Genomic DNA, 23,785 nt, shown 5'->3' with positions numbered 1-23,785 from the left:
ATTGAAAAGTGTAAAGGCCCCAACAAAGTGAACAGAGAACCATTCAGGATAAGGCACGGCAGAAACATTGTAAAAAAACTCGAGATACTATGTGTAACACTTTTAGCAACCGCTTCACTTCTGCTGACCATTCAACCCATGTTATAGAAGCAGAGTCACCTAACTCAGTTTACCGAATTTGAATTTGTGAAAGGGAATGAGCGGTAAGTATGCAAGGCAATACACATGCTAAAGAAAAGAATTTTCATCTTGATGGGATGGTACATACAGTGCTATTACTAAGGAATCTCTAAACCTCTTTCCTATCTGATTAAGTACAGCATTAGAGGAAACCCGTAGCCAATTGTTCTAAAAATGAGAGCAGGGAAAACAGTGTAAAAAGGGAAGTAAGGAAGATGTCTCCAAATATTTCCACTTTTAGTTAGATGTTTGAAAGTGTTACCCTTTCCCAGCTAAGTGCCATTTTCACAAAACACAAGCTGCTTGCAGATTCGTGGCATGGTTTCAGAAAAGAGCTACGTGCAACCACTGTCATATGATTAGAAATTCAGACTGTTGGATCGCTGTGAAAAGGAGTGCAGGAGGAGCTCTTTTTAATTTGTCTCTAAGATTTTCAAGAAGTCTTCGACAGAAAAACGGCACGCTTGTAGAGTTGTTCTATCCTATCTGTTTTTGTGAAACAACTCTCCTAGGTATTTCATTACATACACAAAAAAAGTTTTGCATCACCTCAGTTCCGAGAGTTCTGGAACCTGTACAGAAAATTGGAATAGAGATCAACATAGACATCATTTCCGCCCTTTTTATTGCTCATGAAAACCACACATTGCATGTTGTACCACCATACAGCGAGACCTTCAGAGGTGGTGGTCCAGTTTGCTGTACACACCGGTACCTCTAATGCCCAGTAGCATGTCCTCTTGCACCGATGCATGCTTGTATTCTTGATGGCATAATATCCCCAAGTTCATCAAGGCACTGTTGGTCCACATTGTCCCACTCCTCAATGGCAATTCGGCATAGGTCCCCCACAGTGGTTGGTGGGTCATGTTGTCTGGAGAACATGTTGGTCACTCTAGTGGAGCAATGTTGTTATCCTGAAGGAAGTCATTCAAAAGATGTGCACGATGGGGGCACGAATTGTCGTCCATGAAGACGAATGCCTCGGCAATATGCTGCCGATATGGTTGCGCTATTGGTTGGAGGATGGCATTCACGTATCGTACGGCTGTTACGGTGCCTTCCATGACCACCAGTGGCATACGTCTGCCTCACATAATGCTGCCCCAAAACAGTAGGGAACCTCCACCTTGATGCACTCGCTGGACAGTATGTCTATAAGGCGTTCAGCCTAACCGGGTTGACTCCAAACACATCTCTGATAATTGTCTGGTTGAAGGCATATGCAACACTTGTAGGTGAAGATAACATGATGCCAATCCTGAACGGTCCATTCGGCATGTTGCTGGGCCGATATATACCATGCTGCATGGTGTCGCGTTTGCAAAGGTGGACCTCGCCATGGACGTCGGGAGTGAATTTGCACATCATGCTGCCTATTGCGCACAGTTTGAGTCTTAACACGACGTTCTGTGGCGGCACGAAAAGCATTATTCAACATTGTGGCTTTGCTGTCAGGGTTCCTCTCAACCGCAATCCGTAGGTAGCGGTCATCCACTGCAGTAGTAGCCCTTGGGCGACCTGAGCGAGGCATGCCATTAACATTTCCTGTCTCTCTGTATCTCCTCCACATCCGAACAACACTGCTTTGGTTCACTCCGAGATGCCTGGACATTTCCCTTGTTGAGAGCCCTTCCTATCACAAAGTAACAATGCGGACACGATCGAACCGTGGTATTGACCGTCTAGGTATGGTTGAACTACAGACAACATGAGCTGTGTACCTCCTTCCTGGTGGAATGATTGGTACTGATCGGCTGTCGGACCCCCCTGTCTAATAGGTGCTGCTCATGCATGGTTGTATACATCTTTGGGCGGGTTTAGTGACATCTCTGAACAGTCAACGGGACTGTATCTGTGACACAATACCCACAGTCAACGTCTATCTTCAGGAGTTCTGGGAACCGGGGTGATGCAAAACTTTTATTGATGTGTGTAGAATGTGTACTGGGGTAGTTCTCACATGTTGACATATACCATTTCGGCTGTGCAGGATTACAAATGATTTGAGCTAGACAGTGTTTGTACTAGCTGACAGTCAACATCAAGTGTCAGCTCTTTCAATCTGGAATCTTCCAACATGAGCTTCATGTTTTGATGAATACTGCATACTTTCACATTATGGGTACTAGTTGTATCAGCTACAACACATTTGTTGGGTCATAACTAGCAGAATTTGGATGTCCTATTTTCAGTCCTGGATGTTCAGTTTTTAATGCTTGGCACATTTCATCTTGATTTTCCAACACCAGTCGTTTTTGTTTACGAAACCTCAAACTATTTTCCTTGACAAACAAAATCATTCCTCCCAGGCAAAATGCATGTCTTCTCTGCTGTAGAATTCTATGACATAGTTTATAACATGTTCACTTAGGACACACCTAGGTCTCAGATTAAAAGTTGCTACAATACCACACTCCGTAACTAATTGTTTTGCTTTTCGCACTAAATAGTTTGAGGCACCAAATTAATTTTCAGTCCTTCAAATGCTGCAACGTTTCAGAAGAAGTGCCAATATTTGGATCTTATCACTGCTTATGGTGCTCTTTCAACTGCATGAAGATTTCAAATCCCGCATTTATTTCAGCCTCTGCATTCTCTCCCAAACTGTATATCCATTTACTGTATGTTTCCCCCCAATGTCACCTTTTTCACCAGGGAAATCCCAAAGTATGCCAGACTGTAATTTAATGTAACTACAGCAATATTTGAGGCTATAGATGTATCCAATTCATCTGAGGAGTTTTACAGGTTTGTAGTTCCCAAGTGTTTTAATGTAGATGGTTCAGCCACTGGTCCTTGTTTCTGTGTAAAATTTTATCATCAGTTTAAAAGAAGACATCTATTGAGATATTCAAGGTCAAAAGTTAAGGTGAGTGACCTTAAAAATGTACAATGTTTCAGTTAAGTCCTGTTGCATATCATTTACCTGCAGCCTGGACCTCCTGTATGATGTTTACAAAATAGAGCCCATAGAAATTTTGTCTTGACATCCTTAAGTACAATGCTCATCGAAACATGTTACACAGTCAAACTCTTCTCTGTCACAGAAAGCCAATCTCACATGGGTTGATGTTTGTACAAGGCCAAACATTATTATTGCCATTTAAAAGTTTTGTTTCTTTGTGTGGTGTGTTTATTATAAGATACAGAACATGTTGAGCTAGCAGCAAAAGTGTTTAGCAGTGTTAAGACAGTTATAAGCCTTGCAAACGAACCTCAAAACTGTACATTTGTGAGGAACACAATGAATGCTTTCAATATGAAACACACAGCTGCCAATGCCACAGCCATATGTCATGCATAGTTAATGGGGAATTGATGGTATTGCCCCTTCTGTGCTCAACATTGCCCCTTCTGTGCTCAACAGGTAACTTCTTTGTTTTGCTGGTCCAAGCGTAACATGCAGACTTGCTATCCAATTTAAACAATGTTCCACTGTCAAACTCCACAGTAGTCAAAGAGGCATGAATAGAATTTAACTATTACAAGAGTGACAATGCTGTCCAGTTGCTGGTTTTGGAATTTAGAGTCCACCAAATCCTCACACAGCAAGACTGATCAAGTTCTAGGAGACAGCAGTCACCTTTGAAGATAGAACTAATATGAAATATAGTTACAACAGCCTCTCAACTGACAATTGTATGTTGAAGGTATATTGTGACATTCAACAGTGTCTGGTGCACTGTGCATTCAGACATACTTGTACTCTGCCCAGCATTAAAGTCTGATGTTAGTTCAGTCACAGTTTGTTGCCTGTCCTATTTCACCAGTCTGCCCAAAATACGATGTTGACACCTGTACTCACAGGCGGACGCTCAACCCCACGATGTCTGGATGTGGCTTCCCCTTGGTTTCGCTACTTGTTGAAGACACCCAGCACACCACTCCTCGAACACCAGACAAGTCATGCAGTTTCCAAAATGTTTGTGATGAACCTCTGGGCCATCACAATCTGCCCTCGGTCAAACTTAAATCATTACTGCACCTTGCCCATTCTACACACAGACAGCATGCTCAATGATACTATATGCACCGCGCATGTGTCTGACTAGCAGTCATTCCTCAACACGTGATGCTGCTATCACCTGGATGGGTTTGTGTCAATAGTAAATCAGTGGTTATAATGTTCTGGCTATCACTGTATATTTCTGTACAATACTTGAACACATTTGTTCCTGGATCAAAATTCTCATGACAGGCTGGACACAGCACATTATCCTAGATGAAGGAGTCATCTACAGACACTGAAGAAATGTCTTGTGTGTCCCAGCAGTGTGTAACAGGATCATTGCCCTTCATGTTAATGGCTTTACAGTTAGTATTAGTCACAATCTCAGACTTTTCTGAAATGATGTAGTTTCCTTTAAGGAAAATTTCGGCAGTAAAAATAGCACCAATACCTAGTTAGTTCTCAACAAAGTATCAACCTTGTGCAAACATATAGAGGTTGCACAAAGTAATTAGCCCCTGTCCACAAACAAATTCTCATCCCTAGCACCGAGAATGTCTATTCAGTTGTTCTGATAGCGCTGCTGTCTTAGACAACTGTTGCCCAATTTATGTTGGAAGAGGCAAATGAAGAAGCAAAGTCTCATTAGAATGTGTGAAAGACAGGGTTGCAGTAATTGCTTGCTATTCCAAACTCACAATAAAGAGAATAGAGGAGGAGGGGGAAAACATCATGGCAACTACTTCTCAAGGCTTCACTACTTTGGGAAATACATCAAAGATACGTAAATATGACCATCGCTCAAGGTTTCGGTCTTAGACCTGCTGCAAATGGCCAACTGCTGCCTACAAGGCAGCAAGAGGAACAATTTATGATTGTGGGACATGTGATCAGCATATCGTCAATCCCTTCAGCCGTTATTGCCAAAAGATGAATCTTGATGACGCCACTGCTTTTATGTCCAAGCAGCTCCTTATTCGGCGCCTTGGGTCTGAATGGACGCCGCTCCATGCCTCCCTACCTCAGAAAAAATCTGAGGAGGTACCAGGAATTAAACACAAATCCTTCCCCACTGAAGGTAGTGAAACTAACCGTTTTGCTATGGAGGCATTTTACAACGAAGAAGGAGAAGAAAATTTTACATGAACGCAATATTGACCAAAAGGTTGTCAGGGGACGGACACACAATTTCCATGTGACCCATGTGCTTTATTTTACATTTTCAGTACATAATAAGTGATGTCACTCGTTATACTACTTTTTTTTACCCCTTTTTTGTCTTAAGAGATTTCCCTCCGACAGTGCATCATCAGACTTTTGTTTCGGTTGATGCTTTCTTTATGCCACTATTAATTCTTTGGTACCCTAGTGAGAAACAATTGATTATGAATATCTATCTTTGTCTAATTATTGTTGTACTGACATCAGTTTTCTGCTATGTTGTTTGTGCCTCTATTTCCTGAGGTCCATTGCTTCCTTTGTAATGTTGTTGTATGTGCTGCGGTCCAGTACATATCCAGGATCTGAAATCTCTCCTTCCCTTCCACATAACTATTTAAGGCTGTTTTTATTAGCTTCTTAGCCTCTTCTTTTTTAATACATTCATGATGATGATGATTAGTGTTTTAGGGCGCACAACAGCGAGGTTATCAGCGCCCGTTCCCAGAAGTTCAATTCAGAGCCGAATCGTGAGAAAATTTTAATACATTCAGTAATCCTCTCTGCACTCCCACTCTTCTCAGTATCTCCTCATTTTTCAATCTAGCCATCCAACTTGTTCTTTGTAGCCTCCACCAAAAAAGCCTAGTTCTATCTTTCTTCCTCGCTGTCCACATCTCAGCAACACACAGGATACACCTTTTGAAACATTTTATTAGACTTTTCTTCAAATATTTGTCTGCACTGCTGCAGGAAGCTCCCTTTTTCTTACAAAAGGGCCTCTCTGCCATTGTTTTTCGGTTTTAATTTCTGTGGTCTTCCTCCAGTCACTTTCTATTCTGCTTACTAGGTATTTAAAGCTTTGCCCATGTTCTAATATTCCTTGATTCTGCATTATCTTCACCATTTTATTTCCTGCTAGGGCCACTACTTTTGTTTTTGTTGTTTCGATTTTCAGTCCGTAACTCCTTCCTTTAGCTTGAATGGTATCCACTACATCCTGTAATACTTTTTCATCTGTTGATTTAACCCTTTAACTGCTCTGGATGTGTTAACGCGTGCCTTTGTACCTGTCCCTGTGTGCTCTGAATGTGTTTACATGTGCCACCAGTCCTTCTACCCGGTACTCTGAACGTGTCTATGCATACCACCTTAGTGGCACTTGTGACCTCCTGACATGTTGATACGCACTGCCGCTTCTTCCCCTGTGGCCTCTGGCAGCGTTAACGCGCCCAGTCGTATATTCGTGCCGAGCGCCTAGTAGCTGTTCAGCGTTCCGCCGGCACAGTTGAAGTCTCGTGAGTGTTTGATGCTGTATTCTTGTGCTGCAGTTTTCGTCGACGCTTTTACTGACTGTTGATGCTGTTAACGTTATGAGAAGAAAATGGCATGCAGTCATGGTTGTACAGGTGAAGAAATCATCGAAATTCTCACTAGAAGCAACAGTGAGAATGAAGGTTTGGCAGCGATGATAGTGATTATTCTTCGACTGAATCTTGAATTAACAGTCCTGTGCCGAGTACTTCAGCTGGAACAATGCATCTGTCAACAAGGGAGGGATATCATTCAGAATCTGATGGGCCTGAGAGTGATAATGAAGTGCCAGTGGAAAGAGCTTACTTTAGTGACACGTTTTACTGGAAGAAAAGTGATTTTTGTCCACTTATGCATGCGCTTGATGCTTCACCTTCTGGGCACAAGTGTGGTTTAGGGCCAGATTCGAGTGTTTTGTTATATTTCCTGACATTTTTAACAGAAGAACTGATGAAATTTGTAACAGATGAAACCAACAGATTTTTTATATATACGAAAGAAAATACGCCAGAATCAGAGCATTCTCGTTTGTCCAAACGGAAAGAAACAGGTTTTGAGGAACTGCATTCCTTTGTCGCTGTTTGTATGCTAATAGCTCGTGTGAAAAAGCTGAAAATCAGTGACTATTGGTCCACAGACATACTCTTGAACACTTTTAAGAATGCTTCACTTCAGTGATAACTCTGTCAGCAATGAAGGAGACAGGTTATTTAAAATTAGGTATATTGTTGATAAAATTTGCACAACATTTTGCAGCACATTTCATCCGTACCAAAAGCTCTGCAACCCTCCAAAAGAAGTAGGTTTGGAATAAAAACATTTGTGCTATGCAACTGCCAGACGGGTTATATCCTGGATTTCATTGTTTACACGGGCATAAATACTGAACTTGACTTCCACAATCTGGGGAAAAGTGGCGACATAGTAACAACATTGATGAAACCATTTTTAGGAAGGGGACATATGCTCTATGTCGATAATTGGTATTCAAACCAAGACCTGTTCCTCTGGCTTCATAACCATGGAAGAAACACATCTGGTACTGTTTGCAAAAACAGATGCAACATGCCAAAATTACAGAACTAAAACAAGGAGAAATACAGTTTATGTCCACTAACACAATCCTTGCGATGAAATGGTGTGACAAAAGACGTGTGAATGCTGACCACCTGTAATACCGCAGAAATTATTGAAATGGAAAAGACAAACAGAAAGACAGGTGAAAGATTACGGAAACCACAATGTGTTGCAGACTACAACAAGAGTACGGGTGCTGTTGACTGCTGTGACATGCTGCTGAGTTCAGTGCAATCAGTACGAAAGGCTGTCCAGTGGTACAAAAAGTTCTTTTTCCATGTAGTGGATCTGTGCATTTTAAATGCCCCTGCTCTCCACAGAGTAGTAACTGGACGAAAAATGTAACTAGTGGAATTTCATTTGCATCTTGTAAGAGAGCTTGTTGAAGCTTATGCAAAAGAATGGAGGAAAGCTGGCAGAGGAAGATGCTCTGGAATGAGAATCCTCTAAGATTTACTGAGAGGCATTTTCTAAAGGCCACCGAGATGGAAAACTCGAAGAAACGTACGCAAATGCGTTGGTGCGCAGTATGCTTGAAGCAGAAAGTGCGCTGAGAAACGAGATATGAATGTAGAGCATTCTACATCCCACTGAGTGTAGTGCCATGTTTTGAGGCCTATCACTCTAAACAAAATTATTAACCATCTATAATCACTCAGAAGAGAAGAGGCATTGATAATTTTCTAAAAGTAAATGACAACAAAAAGGAAATAAAAAATATGAAAAATACAAAAATTGTATACAAAATAAAATAAAAACAAAAAATATGTTTTTAACATCACCAGTGCCTACAAAGCCCGGATTAAAAAGGAGGATGGAAAATATATTCAGAGGGTGTAAAAGATACTCCAACACTTAGTATTTCTGACTTTGAAGCCATTTTACAAAAGTGTTACTGCACTCTCAAAAACACAAACTGCATTTCTCAGATGCCATTAAATCTATTACATACGTTAAGCATAAAATTAAAACAAGCGTAGTACTACATTGCTGATTTAAACAATCATCACATTTGTTTGCATGGCCATCTTCTGCAGCAGATCTAACAATTAATTATTGTTAGCTTTGCCATCTTAATCTTACGGCAATTAATGAAGAAGAATTTCACACTAGACACGTTTCACTTTTATTTACAAAGCATCTTCTGTGGTCATTTGTGTTCCTGCTTCAAGTTTACATCCTTTGCACACTAATACTTTTCCTCTCTTCATTAGCGGAGGTTGACATCTAAAGACAACGTCTTTGTATACATATAGCTGGCAGCTTTTTTTGAAGTTTTCAGCTTTTTCTTCCCCTGCATTGGCACTAGCTCACTTCACTTATGGAAACGGCAAAAAAGACTGCCAGCTATATGTGTACAAAGACATTGTCTTTAGCTGTCAACCTCCGCTAATGAAGACAGGGAAGGCAGTGGTGTGCAAAGCATGTAAACATGAAACAGGAAAACCAGTGAATACAGAAGATGCTTTGTAAATAAAAGCAAAACGCATCTGATGTGAAATTCATTTTCATTAATTGCAGTAAGCTTAAGATGGCAAAGCTAACAATAATTAATTCTACATGTTGTTTATTACAGTGATTCTTAGCAACATCCACAGTTTCAATGCACATCATGTGTGTCCAGTAATTCATCTGCAGATTCAAAGCCACGGAAAAAGTATCGAGATACATTGTGTGTCAGTGATCACACTTCGAAGGCGAGACAGCCGCGAATGCCCTGGCTTGAGAAATATTCAGCACCTCAGGGCGTGATCGGCCAAGCGGTGAGCTCAGCTGCAGGCAACGGTCTGTGGGGAAAGCCATTAGCACAGGTAACAGGTTTAGGATGCCTCAACGGCGCGCTCGACATGGCTGCAGCAGCCAAAGGGTTAAGGGCAATGTTACCTGCAAACCTGAAACACTGTATTATACTTCCTCAAATTTCTACTCCATGGTCATTTAGAGGGCAGTGGTCAATCACACTTTCTAAGAACAGATTGAAATATTCTTTGGTGAGAGGAGTGGAATGGGGTGCAATCATCATTTGAGGCCAATTGTGGATTAAAAAGTATGGGGCCCAAGGTCGAATACTGACAAAAGTTGGGAGTGTGGTTTGATGGTCCCTTGCCCTTCCATAATACATCAAAATCCGAAGAAACACACAATGACTGACTGACACTGAATGGTTAATTGGACCTATTTGCGGAGTTACTTTATACACTTAAAATGCCGTTATCTGAAGAGAGAATAATTGTCATTCTGAGCAGGAACTACAAATACTCTTCAGCCCTCTTAATATTGATCCCAAAGAGATGAAGCAGGTAAAATGAGGTGCACAAAGCAGCTTGCTTGGAAGTACACAAGCAGATATTCTTGAAATGAAAGTCTTTTGTAGGCTAGTTAGCAAGATTTATAAAACACTACCTCCCACTGCTTACAAAGTCTGCCATTAAGGGGGAAAGGTGGTATGAATACATAATATATACAGGGTGTACATAAAGTCCAGGAACAATTTTAATTATTCATTGCACAAGAACTAAACAATTTACAGATGTCATTCATTTTGCATTTTGAAGAGAAGCTCTGAAAGTTGTTTCCACAAACATTCGATACGTGAACAATGAGTGACCCGCCAGATGTCAATATGGTAATCAAATTCTTACCATACCCATCCCAGCATGGCTTGTCGACTGTGGCAGTTGCTTCCCATATTCTCTTCCAGAACTCTGCTACATCATGTGGTAGAGGCAGTACATACACCAGATCTTTAATGTGTTCCGGAAAAAAAGTAACACAGAGTGAGATCTGGTGTTTTTGTTGAACTCCAACACACAGAAAGCTCGCTCCGTACCTGAACTCATCATGTTTGTGACTAACGCTGACTATCGGCAAATTACCAAACTATGCTGTGGCAGTATATACATTTGGAGGGCGGGGGGTGGGGTGGGGTGGGGGGGGGGGGGGGGGGGTTTGGGGGTGGGGAAATCTCTCAGTGTTTCTCTTCAAAATGAAATATGTATGATATCTGTACAATGTTTGGTTCTTGTGCAATAAATAAGTGAAAGTGTTCCCAGACTTTATGTACACCCTGTATCAAGGGCGTACCCAGGATCTGAACTGGGGAGGGGGGGGGGGGGGGGGGGGGGAGGGCAGGTCACAGGTCATACTAGTCTCAGGAAACAAGGACTCGAGACAACATACAGCACTTCTTATTAAATAAAACAGTAAGCCAGTGAAAAACTGCTTTTGATAAACATTTTAAATACAAGAATGCACTTGTACTATCTGAGAAAACGTGCAGCATTTCTTATTAAATAAAACAGTAAACTAGGGAAAAACTGCGAATATCGTCGGGGGGGGGGGGGGGTGGGGGGGGGTGGGGGGGTGTGAAGCTGACACACCCCCTCCCCCTCGCTGGGTACGCCCATGCCCTGTATTATGTCAGTAAACTAGTGACCATAATGCCAAAATTATAGATTGTTACTGGAAAACACCAGAACAAACCAGCACTGAAGTTAGCAGCTGCTATAAATAATATGGCAAAAATTAGGAACAACAAAGCAAATGAATAACAATAACTGAAATACCTGGCTAGAACATTATGTAAAACAATGGAAAGAATCAACTCCCATACAACAGATCAATGTGTGGAGCACATAAACTCTTTAACAGAAAACAGCATTCACACAAGTTTTTGGGCAATAACTCATTTTCTAGCACAGGTACACACATTTACAAACAGACATTCACAACACAGGCACCGGAACAGACACTACCGTGGTCATGGAATACGAGTCTTGCTTTTGGGTGGTTGTGTGTATTTTATGTAAGTAAATGAATAAGGTAATGCATTAAAAACATTCATACTTACAGTTCTGTCACTATGCATTAATTCCATGATAACATCAGCAACATCAGAGAGCATGTAGGAATGCAAGTAGAAGACACAAGCATGGATTAAATTACTAATGAGAGTCTGTCCATGTTCACGGATGATACCTTCAACAAGACTTTTTCGTATTTTGAAATCTGCTTCCTCCTGTAAACCAAACAATAAGTGTTCTTACATCACAGCATTTACAAAAAGGAACAAAGATGTCACCTAAGATTAGCAAATGTCAATGGACATTATGGTTGGCCTTGATATCAACAAAAAACGAGAGAGACAAAGATGGGTGGGGATGGGGGCTGTAATTGTATACTTGATGGCTAACATTCAATAAAGATTGAAATTTCTCATAATTAGAGACAGAACACAGCGATCTGCATATATTATCGATGAGCTTTAATAATCAAGATCTCATTCAGTACCATTTATTCTTGATGACCGGTTTCAAATTGAAGACTCTCATCCTCTGAGCTTCTAAAAACTTGTTATATGTCCTGTTTCATTATGACTGCATCACACATGACATGCTGACATCATAGTGGATAATATGCAGCACATTCCACACAAGTTTGTTAAAAATAGAAACAGGTTTTGCACAAATAAAAACAATAGCTAAAAAGCATTCTGTGTACAGAGTTCAACAACATTCTTCAAAAATTTTGGATTCACGATGTATTTCACTCATCATGTAAATGTAAACATGTGCACAAATATGCACTGTTCTATTTGTGAGAACCTCTTTTCATTTTTGAGAAACCTGTGTGGAATGTGCTACATATTATGCACTATCATGGCAACAAGGCCTGTGTGACAGCCTTTTTGGAACAAGATATCATTCAACTCAAACAGGGATCAGACTTGATGTGGTAATAAAGGAGAATATTTCCGTTATAAATAACTTGATATGAAAACAGTTGGCATCTGTAGATCTCATTCACCCTTTAAACTTCAATAAATATTTCACTGTCTCTTACCTCTCGAGCTCTTCCTGAGTGTATCAGATCATAAAAAAACTTCATTACTGATGCATTGGCATCTCTATGATCTAAAGTGCATGCAAGTAATGCACATTGTAAAATAGAAGTTAATGCTGCACTTTGCAGAAATGCCACTGGTGCTCTCTGTAAGAACCTGTAATGTAAAATGTAAACTGTTACTGAAAAAGTTGTACATGTCAAAAGTATTAAGGCACTCCATATTCACAGAAATTATATTTTTCAACTAATAGCCCCGTGTGTCAGTTTAATAATGGTTCAGCACTACACTGGCATATATAAATATTTTTCACAGCCAAAGTGATCTTTCATAAGAGCAATTCACATACATGATAATATGGAAGAGCTTAAAACAAATGGGCTTGTCTTCATTGTGAATGTTGTAGTGAGGAACTAGACAAAACAGAGAGGGGAAAGCGATGGAGGAAGGACAAGGAAAATTCATAAAAGAATAAAATAAAATAAAGCCGTCATCAACAAAGAGGTTGGTTTGAGAACCACAGTGCTTTACTGTGCATCATCCTATTAAAAGTAGTATACTGTTGCCTTCCTACGATCTTTGATCTGACCTTTTTTTTTTACATTAACCAGCATTGTCAGAGATGAGAACTGACAGAGTAAAGTCCTAGGATTGACAGGGAATTGAACCAAAGGCATTTAGATCCATAGACTGCACATTACAACTGAGACACATGAGTAATACGCTTCAGCCAGTCAATAAAGACCAGTAGGGAACTTCTCTGCATCAATACTTAACCCTTTGATTGCTGGAGGCACACCATCTGCTTAACATGCTGAGGCCCGTGGCATAATCCAGCTACCTTTGCTAAGTGCCTGTTCCTTGAGCCGCCGCTGAGGTCAGAGCAGCTCGCCCTGCCCCACTCGCCCTGTGCTGAATGTTTCTGGAGTGACTGACTGACTATGACTCCAGACGAAGCACTCTGCCCTCTCACAGCTGATACAGAACAAATGCTCTCATTACATAGTTTCTCTGAAAATGAACTACTGCAGAATCAAACCAAATCCTTCAAACTACTTTCTATCACTAAGTAGTTTGTTTTGTTTACACGATTTTTGTAGCTTATGCTGAAAGTGATGTGATTCGTTAGATTTACTTCAATTGTTTACTGTTCTTTCTTGCATACCTGTTTATAACATGCGCATTTCTCTATGGGTTCCTCACTGTACTACCTCAAAAACGAATAAATTAAGCCACAGATTACTGTTTGTTGTTCAAAATGTCGTATTACATTGTTTATAGGAGAAAGCAACATACGGATCATCTTTCATATTGCACTATAACATCGAAATTTACTGTAAGCAATGGTAAGAACAATTTTGCTTCACTCCGTTAAATTTGTTTTGTGGCGTTTTTGGAAATTTCTCCATCCAGGCATAGATGCAGCCATTCTTTGCAGATGGTAGTCAGTGCTGTTACAATTTGTAATAACCGGAAGTGATTGATTGTCTGCCACAGATCTTTTTTCTTGTTGCATGCAAGTACTCAACAGATTTTCCAACATTTGAAAGCTGTGAAGTCTCTGTCTTGTTGTTAGCACATTAAATTCACTTTTAGAGAAGATTCAAAGTTATGAATTGTAAATTTAGGAATTCCTTTTACACTTCATGAATATATTTTCCATTCGGGTTTGGACTGGCACTGGTGAACTTAATATTTTTATTTTGTTTTTTACTTTTTTATAATTATAATTTTGTTTTTGTTTTCAAAGTTTCTTTCTGATAGCATTCTTGTATTTGTTCTGTGCTGTGATTAGTAATTCATTTTTAGTGTGGTAATTTTCAAAACAGGATATGCCACACAACTGTATCTTGCAAATTTACATTCATACCTGCTTTCTCGACACACTTTCTGTTCCAGCATCTACGTGTTAGCATAATTTTCTTGGAATGCTCACTTGTTATAATGTTTGGAAAATGTCCTTGATGTTTGGAAAATGCCCTCCCACAAACCTTAGAGGATTTTCATCAGGACACCTTCCCCTGGCAGCTTTTCTGTGCTCTGATGCATGTGTTTCCATAAGTTCCCTTACTAGCGACAGATGAAACTCCGCTATCGGCATTTTATGACATGTTAGTGACCTGTGTAGGATATGAGCATTTAAAACACACAGATCGAGAACATGAGAAAAGAATAACTTATACCACTTCATTGTTTTCTGTATACATTCAGCAGAGCTAAGCAGTGTATCAGAAGGGTCAATCACTCCCAAATTCAAGTTATAATCTACACTGCTTTGTGGTTTCTCTTGGTGAATAAATAAAACCGAATCATTTCATCAGCTATATATTTCATATTTCAACAGTTCTTCTGTAAATAATAACATGAAAACTGACAGAATACTTGGCCCATTCCCTATTTGACACACACATCCCAACAGCATATCATCAAATGAGAGATTAACTGACTGATAATCATTTTCTTTCCAGTCAAATTTATCACTAGGGCGTGATATCTTCATAGGTGTTTCTCTATCACTTTCCGATTCTTCAGATTCATAACAACTAACATCTCTTGCTGAAATGTGAGAATGAACTGACACACCTGCTGACAGGGACAGTTTATGACTAAAGCTTTCGCATCTATGGGAGAGCTATCACTTTTATCAAAATCAAGTAGTTCATTATCACTGTTGTTCCTAGTGATAATCTCCATGATTTCTTCCTCAATGCACCCACAACATCTTGGCATTTTCTTTGTAAAATACAGGATGCGAAGAACACTGATGTAAATTCCAATGAACAGCGAACTGCAGTGTGAAATCTAGGCTCACAACTGACAAAGAATCTGATGACAAGCTGGCGGCCAGAACTGTGAAAGGCTACTGAGACATGGGGCAGAAAGTCTGCTGTGCAACTTATCTCGTCATCAGCACTCAGGCAGCAGTTCGTCTATACACATCTGCGCTAAGGAGCCGCCAAATGGGTGCGAATTAGCTCATCAACTGCACTAAGGGGAAAACTGGCGGCTGTGACTGAACTCAACATTAGCACCCAGGACACAGCAGGCAGCACGACGTGTAAACTTGTTAACAGCAGTCGAAGAGTTAAGCATTACTGCAAGTGTTTCCTTATCAATACTGTGTAGACAGTAAACACAGTTAAGCAATACCAAAATGTTTGAAGTTAAATTATTCAGAATATCTTGAACAAGTGATACTCTGTAGCTTATAAGTAATGGAGATGTGACATGTATTTTAGCTAAAAAATACCCACTCCACTTGATCATAATTTTCATTTTTTCCCCCGAGAAAAACTATAAAAAAATAAACATTAATAAAATCATTAAAATTCTAGCATTTCACACTTAAAAATTCTTTTATATCCATTTAAGTAATCGACAATACAAGTTACCACTTTATTTTATCTATTTTGGTTAGAGAACACCACAGCTGTTTTTGTAAATTGCACTGTAGGAAATACTGCAACCAGCCACAAATTTTTTCGAATAATTTTATTGTACCATGACTAGTTTCAAGTCTGAGCGCATCATCAGATTTTAACATTGACTTCTTTGCAAGTTTTACAATTTTGTCCTAAAACATAATAAAGTTTTTGATTACATAGTTTTACATTATATATATCATTTTTGGCCCAACACAGAAACACAGAGATAAGGATCGAAGAAAACTTAAAGATATTACATTTTGCTACAAACAGAGTACAGATGACTGTTTGAGGAATTAGAAATATACAACTTCAATAAACCTGATAGCAATGATCAACTAGAATTGAAAAACCAAATGTACCACCAAAATTTCATACAACTACAACTCCTGTAACTTAAAATGTCAGAAATACTAATTAACTGGCAAAAAGAAAAATCTTGATTGGCCATTAGCATCATCTATAAAAACCTAAATAATTAAATGTCCAACTGTATAAAATTATCAGTACTATAAAGCAGTAGCTTTGAAGTAATCGACAAGTGTGCCATATCTGTACACATATAACTTTCTTTGTCACACCAAATCAGCAGTTGATGTAAACAAATATATCTACCATCTTGTATTTATTTCAGTTCATTGATCAGGATGGACTGTAAAAGAAAATCAAAACTGTGTCTTATAATATGTAAAGGAGGGCTTTTCATCAAGTAAGTACAATGTATAGAGCATATATGAGTGTAAAAAATATGTAATCACAAAAACTTCATTATATTTTAAGATGCAAATGTAAAACTTGCATAGAAACTAATGTTACCATCCAGTGATGAGCTCAGGCCAGAAACATATAATATACAATAAAGTCATTGAAAATGTGGCTGGTTGCAGTATTTCCTACAATGTAAAATACTACTTACATAACGAAATAATTCTAGCAGAGGAGTTTCTAATGCTGCTAATCAATTTTTGTCCCTCTTGCAACACTTTCCTGGCTTTTCTCTACTGCATTTCTTTGCACCACCCAAGCGACATACGTTATCTATTTTTGTAGTATCAATGCGTTTGCATTTGTTGCACCCTTTAGCGAGATCATAATAGAATACCTCACTTGCCAAACTGTAATGTCTACTTTTTCTGCTTTGCACTTCTTGTACACTTATTATTTCATTCATATTCTTACAATCAATGTCTTTCAGGAACTTCAGTTATTGTTAATACTAATTAGTTAATTTTGTCTTCTTCTTTCTTGAGCAGTTTCTTGCTTGCTGACTGTCTCATTTAGCCCTTTTCTCTAATTTAATCTCATCCTTCACTTGTTAAGTTTTCTTTCAACATATTCACTCTCTTCTGTTATCAAGATGAATGGACTTCCTTCTTCTCATCTGTTTCTTTTCCTTGCCGTTCTTTCTGTTTCCTTCTTTTAAATTCACAACTGGCAACATCTCCACCTTTTTTATGTTTATGTTTTAGCATACCGTTAAACTTTAATATTTTTTAACCCATTAAAATTCCACTTAAAACACGTTCAATACTTTAAAGAAATCACTTTAAATTTATTTCACTTGCTATAACTTTCACTTTTCCTTGATCTGCTCTACTCGACTTACAAAAGTAGACTGATCTACAGAATTACACCATTCTGAACTGGAAGATATCCCCAACACAACAGGATAATGAAACATTTGTGAACATTGGCAAACATTCTGGAAGACTTTTTGACACCCACATCTTCAAACCCAACCTCTGCAGCTCCAAACCTAAATCTCCAAAATGTCCTTCATGAATGGGGAATGGAAGGGTACCAAACCCAATGACACCCATGGGGGTAATGTGGCAGTTTGGAGAGTTATAGCAGCACGCACCATTCCTGGCTTCAACTATAACTTTGGGTAAGTACCTATGATCAGCAGCAACAGCGTTACAGAAGACAACATCTCTTTCACACTACATTTATCTCTAATGCATAGTGCTTTGTATTACTTAATGTGAGTACTACTTTTTCATGCAATTTAACTTGCCATCCCAAAGATGTTTGCTAGTAACATTATATGTATGATAGTTTTAATCAGCATATTAATTGTGGACATTATGTTTTTGTCACTGTCAATGTGCTTAATATCCAAAGATGTTGATTCCGTTGTTTATGTAACAGATTATGCAATTTCATTTCTAACATACATTATATGTGTTTACAGAAAAATAAATAACAATAAAGGTTAGTTTATGTCTGTGTATGGCATATTTCCAATCAATTATTTAGGCTTGTTGTCATCAGTGATTGAACTGCTGTTCACAGGTTTCTTTTAGTTGATGTGTGTACTTTACATTTTCCAATGTATCAGTAAAATAAATGGCATGCTATGTTAACAGTTATTACATATATACTGAGATTCTACTGCCATTTAAGCAGGACAATTAGTTTTTGTTGTGTTTACAAGGGAACAGAGGTTTATGTAAGAGTAATATCCACATATTATTTGTGTTTAGTCTTACTTTTTCTTCCGTTCTGTTACAAGTTGTTGACATCCTTGAAAGTTTCCATAGATCCTTTAAATAACAAGTGTGCTAATAATCAACACGTAAATAAATTATATGGATAATAGAAATAAGGTAAGAAAAGTTTTGGCAGAATGAAAATAATTTAGGGGTAAAGGATACCACTCACTTAATAGTAGAAGCCCTGAGTTGTCGACAAGCACACAAAATTAAAGCTTTGGTAGCTTTCACACAAATCCTTCAGTGAGCTACAGTTCATGGCCAAAAAATGCATGCATGTGAACCCAAACATATGTGCACACATGCTGTTGCACAGTTCTAGCTGTGACTAGAGTTTGGGAGGTAAACTTGGGGGAGGGGTTATGTTGGGAGGAAGGGGGGGGGGGGGAGCAGTAGATGGAGAAATACAGGGAGAGTGGGAAAGGGGTAGTCAACACGTCAGAAGAAGGCAGAAGATGAGTGGGATAGAGATGTGGGAGAGACAGACAGTAGGAGGTGACAGTACAAACGAGGGAGAAACTGTCGGGTAGAGTGTGTGGGTACAGTGGGTTAGTCACAAATGAAGCCAGGAGATTACAGAAAGAAGGATGTGTTGCAAGGATAACTCTCATCTGCATAGCTCAGGAAAGCTGGTGCTGGGGAAGGTCAAGATGGCACTAGTTTTGAAGCAGCCACTGAACTCAAGTGTGTGTGCTCAGCAGTGTGGAACTTGCAAATGTTGTGCTCAACAGCATGTTCCATCCCTGGGACATCAACTCCGCTCTTGACCACAGTTTGCCAGTGCCCATTCATTCTGGTGGACAGCTGGTTGCTGATCACGCCAACATAAAATGCTGGTTAGAAATTTCAACAGAGATGGTATACGACATGCCTGCTTTCACAGGTAGCCCTGCCTCCGATGTGCTAAGACAAGCCTGAGAGTGGACTGTAGTAGGAAATTCAGGGTAGGTGAATTGGGCAGGTCTTGCACAGGGATATGATTTTTATGGCAAGGGATGAATCAGGATGTTCCGTATGGCGAGTGGGTGGCAGAATACTACTTTAGGAGGTTTAGAATGTCCCTCATTTTCAGCCATGACTGTAGAGAGTAGGAGTCCTTATGAAGGGCACAGTTGAGATGCTACAGTCCTTTACCAGGGCTTCTACTATCTAATCATCATGCCCAGAAATGACAGATATCCTAGCCCCAATCCTCCCTACCCCTCATTAAGTGATATTCTGCCACACACCCAAACTACACATGTATACAGTATATGTATTATTCTTAGTTCATTGAAGGATTCGTCCAAAAGCTAGCAAAGCTTTCATTCCATTTTATGTGCCCGTTGACAACTCAACACATCTGCTATGTAGTGAGTGGTCCCCTTTACTCATGAATTATTGGTATGGATAAGATGTAGGGTGTTTCAGAAGAGACAGTCAATATTCAGGGACATGACAGGAATGATCATTTGAAACAAAAAAGTCAAGTAAACATGGGCTCTAAAATGCAAACCTTAAGAGCTGTGAGCAATTCATGATCTTCGATACTATGAAACAAATCTCTTCTACTGCTAGCTCTTTGCTTTCCATATTTTGGGAAGTGGTAGTAGTATGGCCCAAAACAAGAAAAAAAGTTCACTAAAAATTTACTCTAAAATGCACACCTTATGAGCTATGAGCACTCGTTCATCTTCACTACTTTGGAACACATATTTCCTGGATTTTTTCCCCCTTTGTTTTCGTCCATACTACTACTTCCCAATATATGGGAAGCGAAGATCCTGCACTAGAAGAGATTTGTTTCACATATCAAAGATCAAGAATTGCTCATAGCTCTTAAGGTATGTGTTTTAGAGCCCACGTTTACTTCATGTTTTGTTTCAAATGATCATCCTGTCATACCCCTGAATATTGACTATCACTTCTGAAAAACCCTCTGTATACCATGAAACATTGTTGAAGCACGTCCGAATTTCTTGTACATCTCTCTGTATTTTCTTTCATGGTTCAGAAACCTATTATTTCCGGAATTTCTCATCATGCTAAGTGATGTATTTTTACAGGTACATAAGATGCGGTACACTTCACTGGTATTTGGGTAGTGTAGTTGACAATCTTGGCGAGTGGTTCCTGTAAATTTGTTATGCAAACTGAGTATTCATTTGGGTGTCAGAACCCACACCCACATTCATACCTGCACCTGCACCCACAAACAAGAGGATAGTTGTGACGTAGAGTGCAGAACGTATTGCAGGGAAAGAGGAGAAACTGCTGATAAAACAGTGAGAGTCTGTATGCATAGAACTTTCAATCTAACTTAAATGGAAAACAGTGGCATGTAATGAGGAATAAGTTGTCGGATGGGGAGAGGTGAAGGGAGGGGAGCAAGAAGAAATGATGGAAGGAAGATAAATGTGAATTTCAAAAGTTTCCCAGAGAATTGAATGTTCAAACTAATTTCAGGCATGCAGCCAGTAGTCATTCAATACATTCTACAATATTTCAACTTGCCACCTGCCAGTCATCCTCAGGGAGCCATGGAAGACTGATGAAAATGTCCTCCACTACACAACATATAGAGCGCAGTGAATATTCTGAATATGCGTCAGAATCAAGTTGGCAGGTGGATCACAGTACCTAGCAGCAGTGCCCTTGCTGGTGGAACTGCTGAACTCAAGCTGTCCTCTCGGTTGCCACTCAGTGCTGTCATGGATGTACTGTGTCATCACTGATCAGAGCAAATCATGGAGATGGTACTGTTACATACCCTGTCCAACTGGTAGGTATTATCACAGTTTATCTGATTTTCCAACAGTAGTATTTCAACAGATTCTTTAATAATGGAGTCACAAGATGATGTTTCTGTGATCAGAATAATTGTTTTATCATACTCCATTGCTACCTTAAACAAAACATTACCAATAAAAGGGAAGATAAGCTAAAGATTTTGCTGGCAAGTTCTCCATTTATGCAGTTCCTGGCTCTTGGTTTTAACTGATAGAGTCCTGTTAATCTGCTGAGTACAATATCCAAATTGGTAGACAACCTTTTTATAGAGGATTTCAAGGAGAGAGCAACCGAATCAGCTGCCTTTAAACCAACTGTGTTTTGGAATTACGTGGACAAAACTTTCATAATGTGGCCTCATGGAGAAGATAAATCAGTGGAGTTTCTACTACACCTCAACTCCATTCATAACAACATCCAGTTCACTACGGAAATAGAGAAAGATGTTGTCTGCCTTTCTTGGATGTCTTGGTTAGCCAGAAAAACAATGGCTCTCTGGGACAATCAGCTTATAGTAAGTAAACCTATACCAATTTGTAATTACAAGTGTCTACTTGTCATACCCGATGCAAACTATGCATGTGCTTAACACACTTGCACACAGAGCTCACACGGTCTCAGATCTAGGTAACTGCCTAAAAGGCTTGCCCACCTAAAGGCAGTGTTCAGAGAAAATGAAAATTCTATCTGGCAGATTAACAGGGCTCAATCAGTTGAAACCAGGGATCAAGAAGTGGATAAAGAGGAGAACACGCTGGCTAAATCTTTAGCTTATCATTCTTTTGTTGGCAACGTTTTGTAAATTTCAGATGGTTTTCCACCCACCATCTAAGATAGAAGGCCTTCTGGGATCAGTGAAGGACAATCTCTTATTGTAAAAAAGGCTGGAATTTACAAAAACAATTCTGACCACAGCAACAGCTTTTTGGGACTCCTTTATTACATAATTCAGAAAATCTGATGAAATTTGATAGTGGCCACTAGCTGGACAGTGCATGGAACTCTCTATCTCCACGACTTGCTCAAAAATCATTGAGACTCTTTTAGATTTGTCTAAGATCTTTGATTCTGTGAACCATTCAGTACTTGAATCCAAATTAGGAACTCATGGCATAAGAGGTGTGGTACTAAATTTCTAAAGTTCTTACTTCTGCAAGACAATGTGCTAAACTATGCTATAAGAATGACGGGAAAATCAAGACAGGACTCTCACTTGTGGAGTCCCATAGGGATGTATTCTTGGGCCATTTTTGTTCTTTGTATAATATATTAATGACGAAACACTGCCATAAAATTTGATGTTTGTGAACTATGCTGACAACGCATCATTTATTATCTGAGGTTGTACTGAACAGATACCAGCATTTTGAAACAATAAAGAGAGCTTTGGCCCCATCACAGAATATCCAATACTGAATAAATACCTTAGGAGTAAAGGAGATCTAGGATTTGGAATAAATCCTTTCTTGAGCTAGAGTGTGTACACACAGAAGACAGTTGTGATGTAATTCTTGCTAAACTATAATCAATCTCATGTGGACACAATTAGCAAATCACTTCTGCAGCTGAAACACCAGATAACAATAAATTTCTAGGCATTTTACTAGGCGAAAATCTTCTGTAGAGAGAGCATGTCAGCTACCTCTGTAATTGGCTACTGACTCACTAAAACAAATATAACAACTTACCCTGTCCTAAAATATATATACTTTAGCCTGCTCACATTTGAGATACTGGACTGAAATTTGCACTGAGGTTCTCACAGCCTACCTGTATAGGATATTAGGTTCCAGAAGACAGTACACAGAATAATTTCTAATAATGGCAAATATCAATCCTGTACTGATTTCATCAAGTATAATTTACTGACTGTATGTAACCTGTGTATGGCCTTAAAATAATTATGTTTGTAAAAGAGAATTAAAAAATAAACACAATGAATAGAGACATTCATCATCATCATCATAGAGCATGAGCCAGATGAGATTATCAAAGATTAATGAGAAATAAAAGAACAAAAACAATCAATTTTGACAAAATAATTTAATTGGACAGATATAATAGATATTGGATTTATCTATCTAATTAAATTATTTTGAGAAATAAAGGAGCTACAGATCACAGCCTACTTACTGATGGAAGATAGTTCTATAACAAGTTGCCGAATAGTATAACGCAACTCCATGGAAATCTTTTTAAGAGCAGAACAGTTGTTAATTAAAAGATGGTTATAATCACTCAAAATTTTCTGAACCCCATTATTTATAGTGCTATTTTTTATTTAGTAAATCAGTGGCAGCAGGTATTTACATAACAATATATAATGTGCTACTCATTATACACATTATTTATATTTATGGTATGATGATATTGTTCTAAAGGCACAAAACATGATGAGTCTTTGATATAAGTTACCATGGACAAATAAGTACGAATTGTTATTGTTGTTATAATTATTATTATTATTATTATTATAGAAACTCGCTGCACAATTAAAACTTAGTGATGGACTGGAACTTAAAACAGTGACCTTTCCCAAGTTAGGCACTACCAACTCAGTCATCTGTGTGTG

At 38.9% G+C, this 23,785-nt stretch overlaps 1 protein-coding gene across 1 annotated transcript in view; it reads right to left on the bottom strand.

Annotated features, from left to right (window-relative positions):
* Nucleotides 1-23,785, bottom strand: part of LOC124802585 (transportin-3) — a 202,926-nt gene that overhangs the window by 5,509 nt on the left and 173,632 nt on the right. The window contains exons 15-16 of the mRNA XM_047263458.1: nt 12,524-12,680; nt 11,532-11,699 (exon numbers count right to left, since the gene is read on the bottom strand). Coding sequence (XP_047119414.1) covers nt 11,532-11,699; nt 12,524-12,680 — 325 coding nt within the window. The remainder of the gene's footprint in view (nt 1-11,531; nt 11,700-12,523; nt 12,681-23,785) is intronic.

The sequence above is a fragment of the Schistocerca piceifrons genome, chromosome 6, assembly GCF_021461385.2.
Source record: "Schistocerca piceifrons isolate TAMUIC-IGC-003096 chromosome 6, iqSchPice1.1, whole genome shotgun sequence".
Lineage (NCBI taxonomy): Eukaryota > Metazoa > Arthropoda > Insecta > Orthoptera > Acrididae > Schistocerca > Schistocerca piceifrons.
The sequence above is the reverse complement of the archived record's forward strand: the minus strand, read 5'-3'. Positions and strand labels throughout refer to the sequence as shown.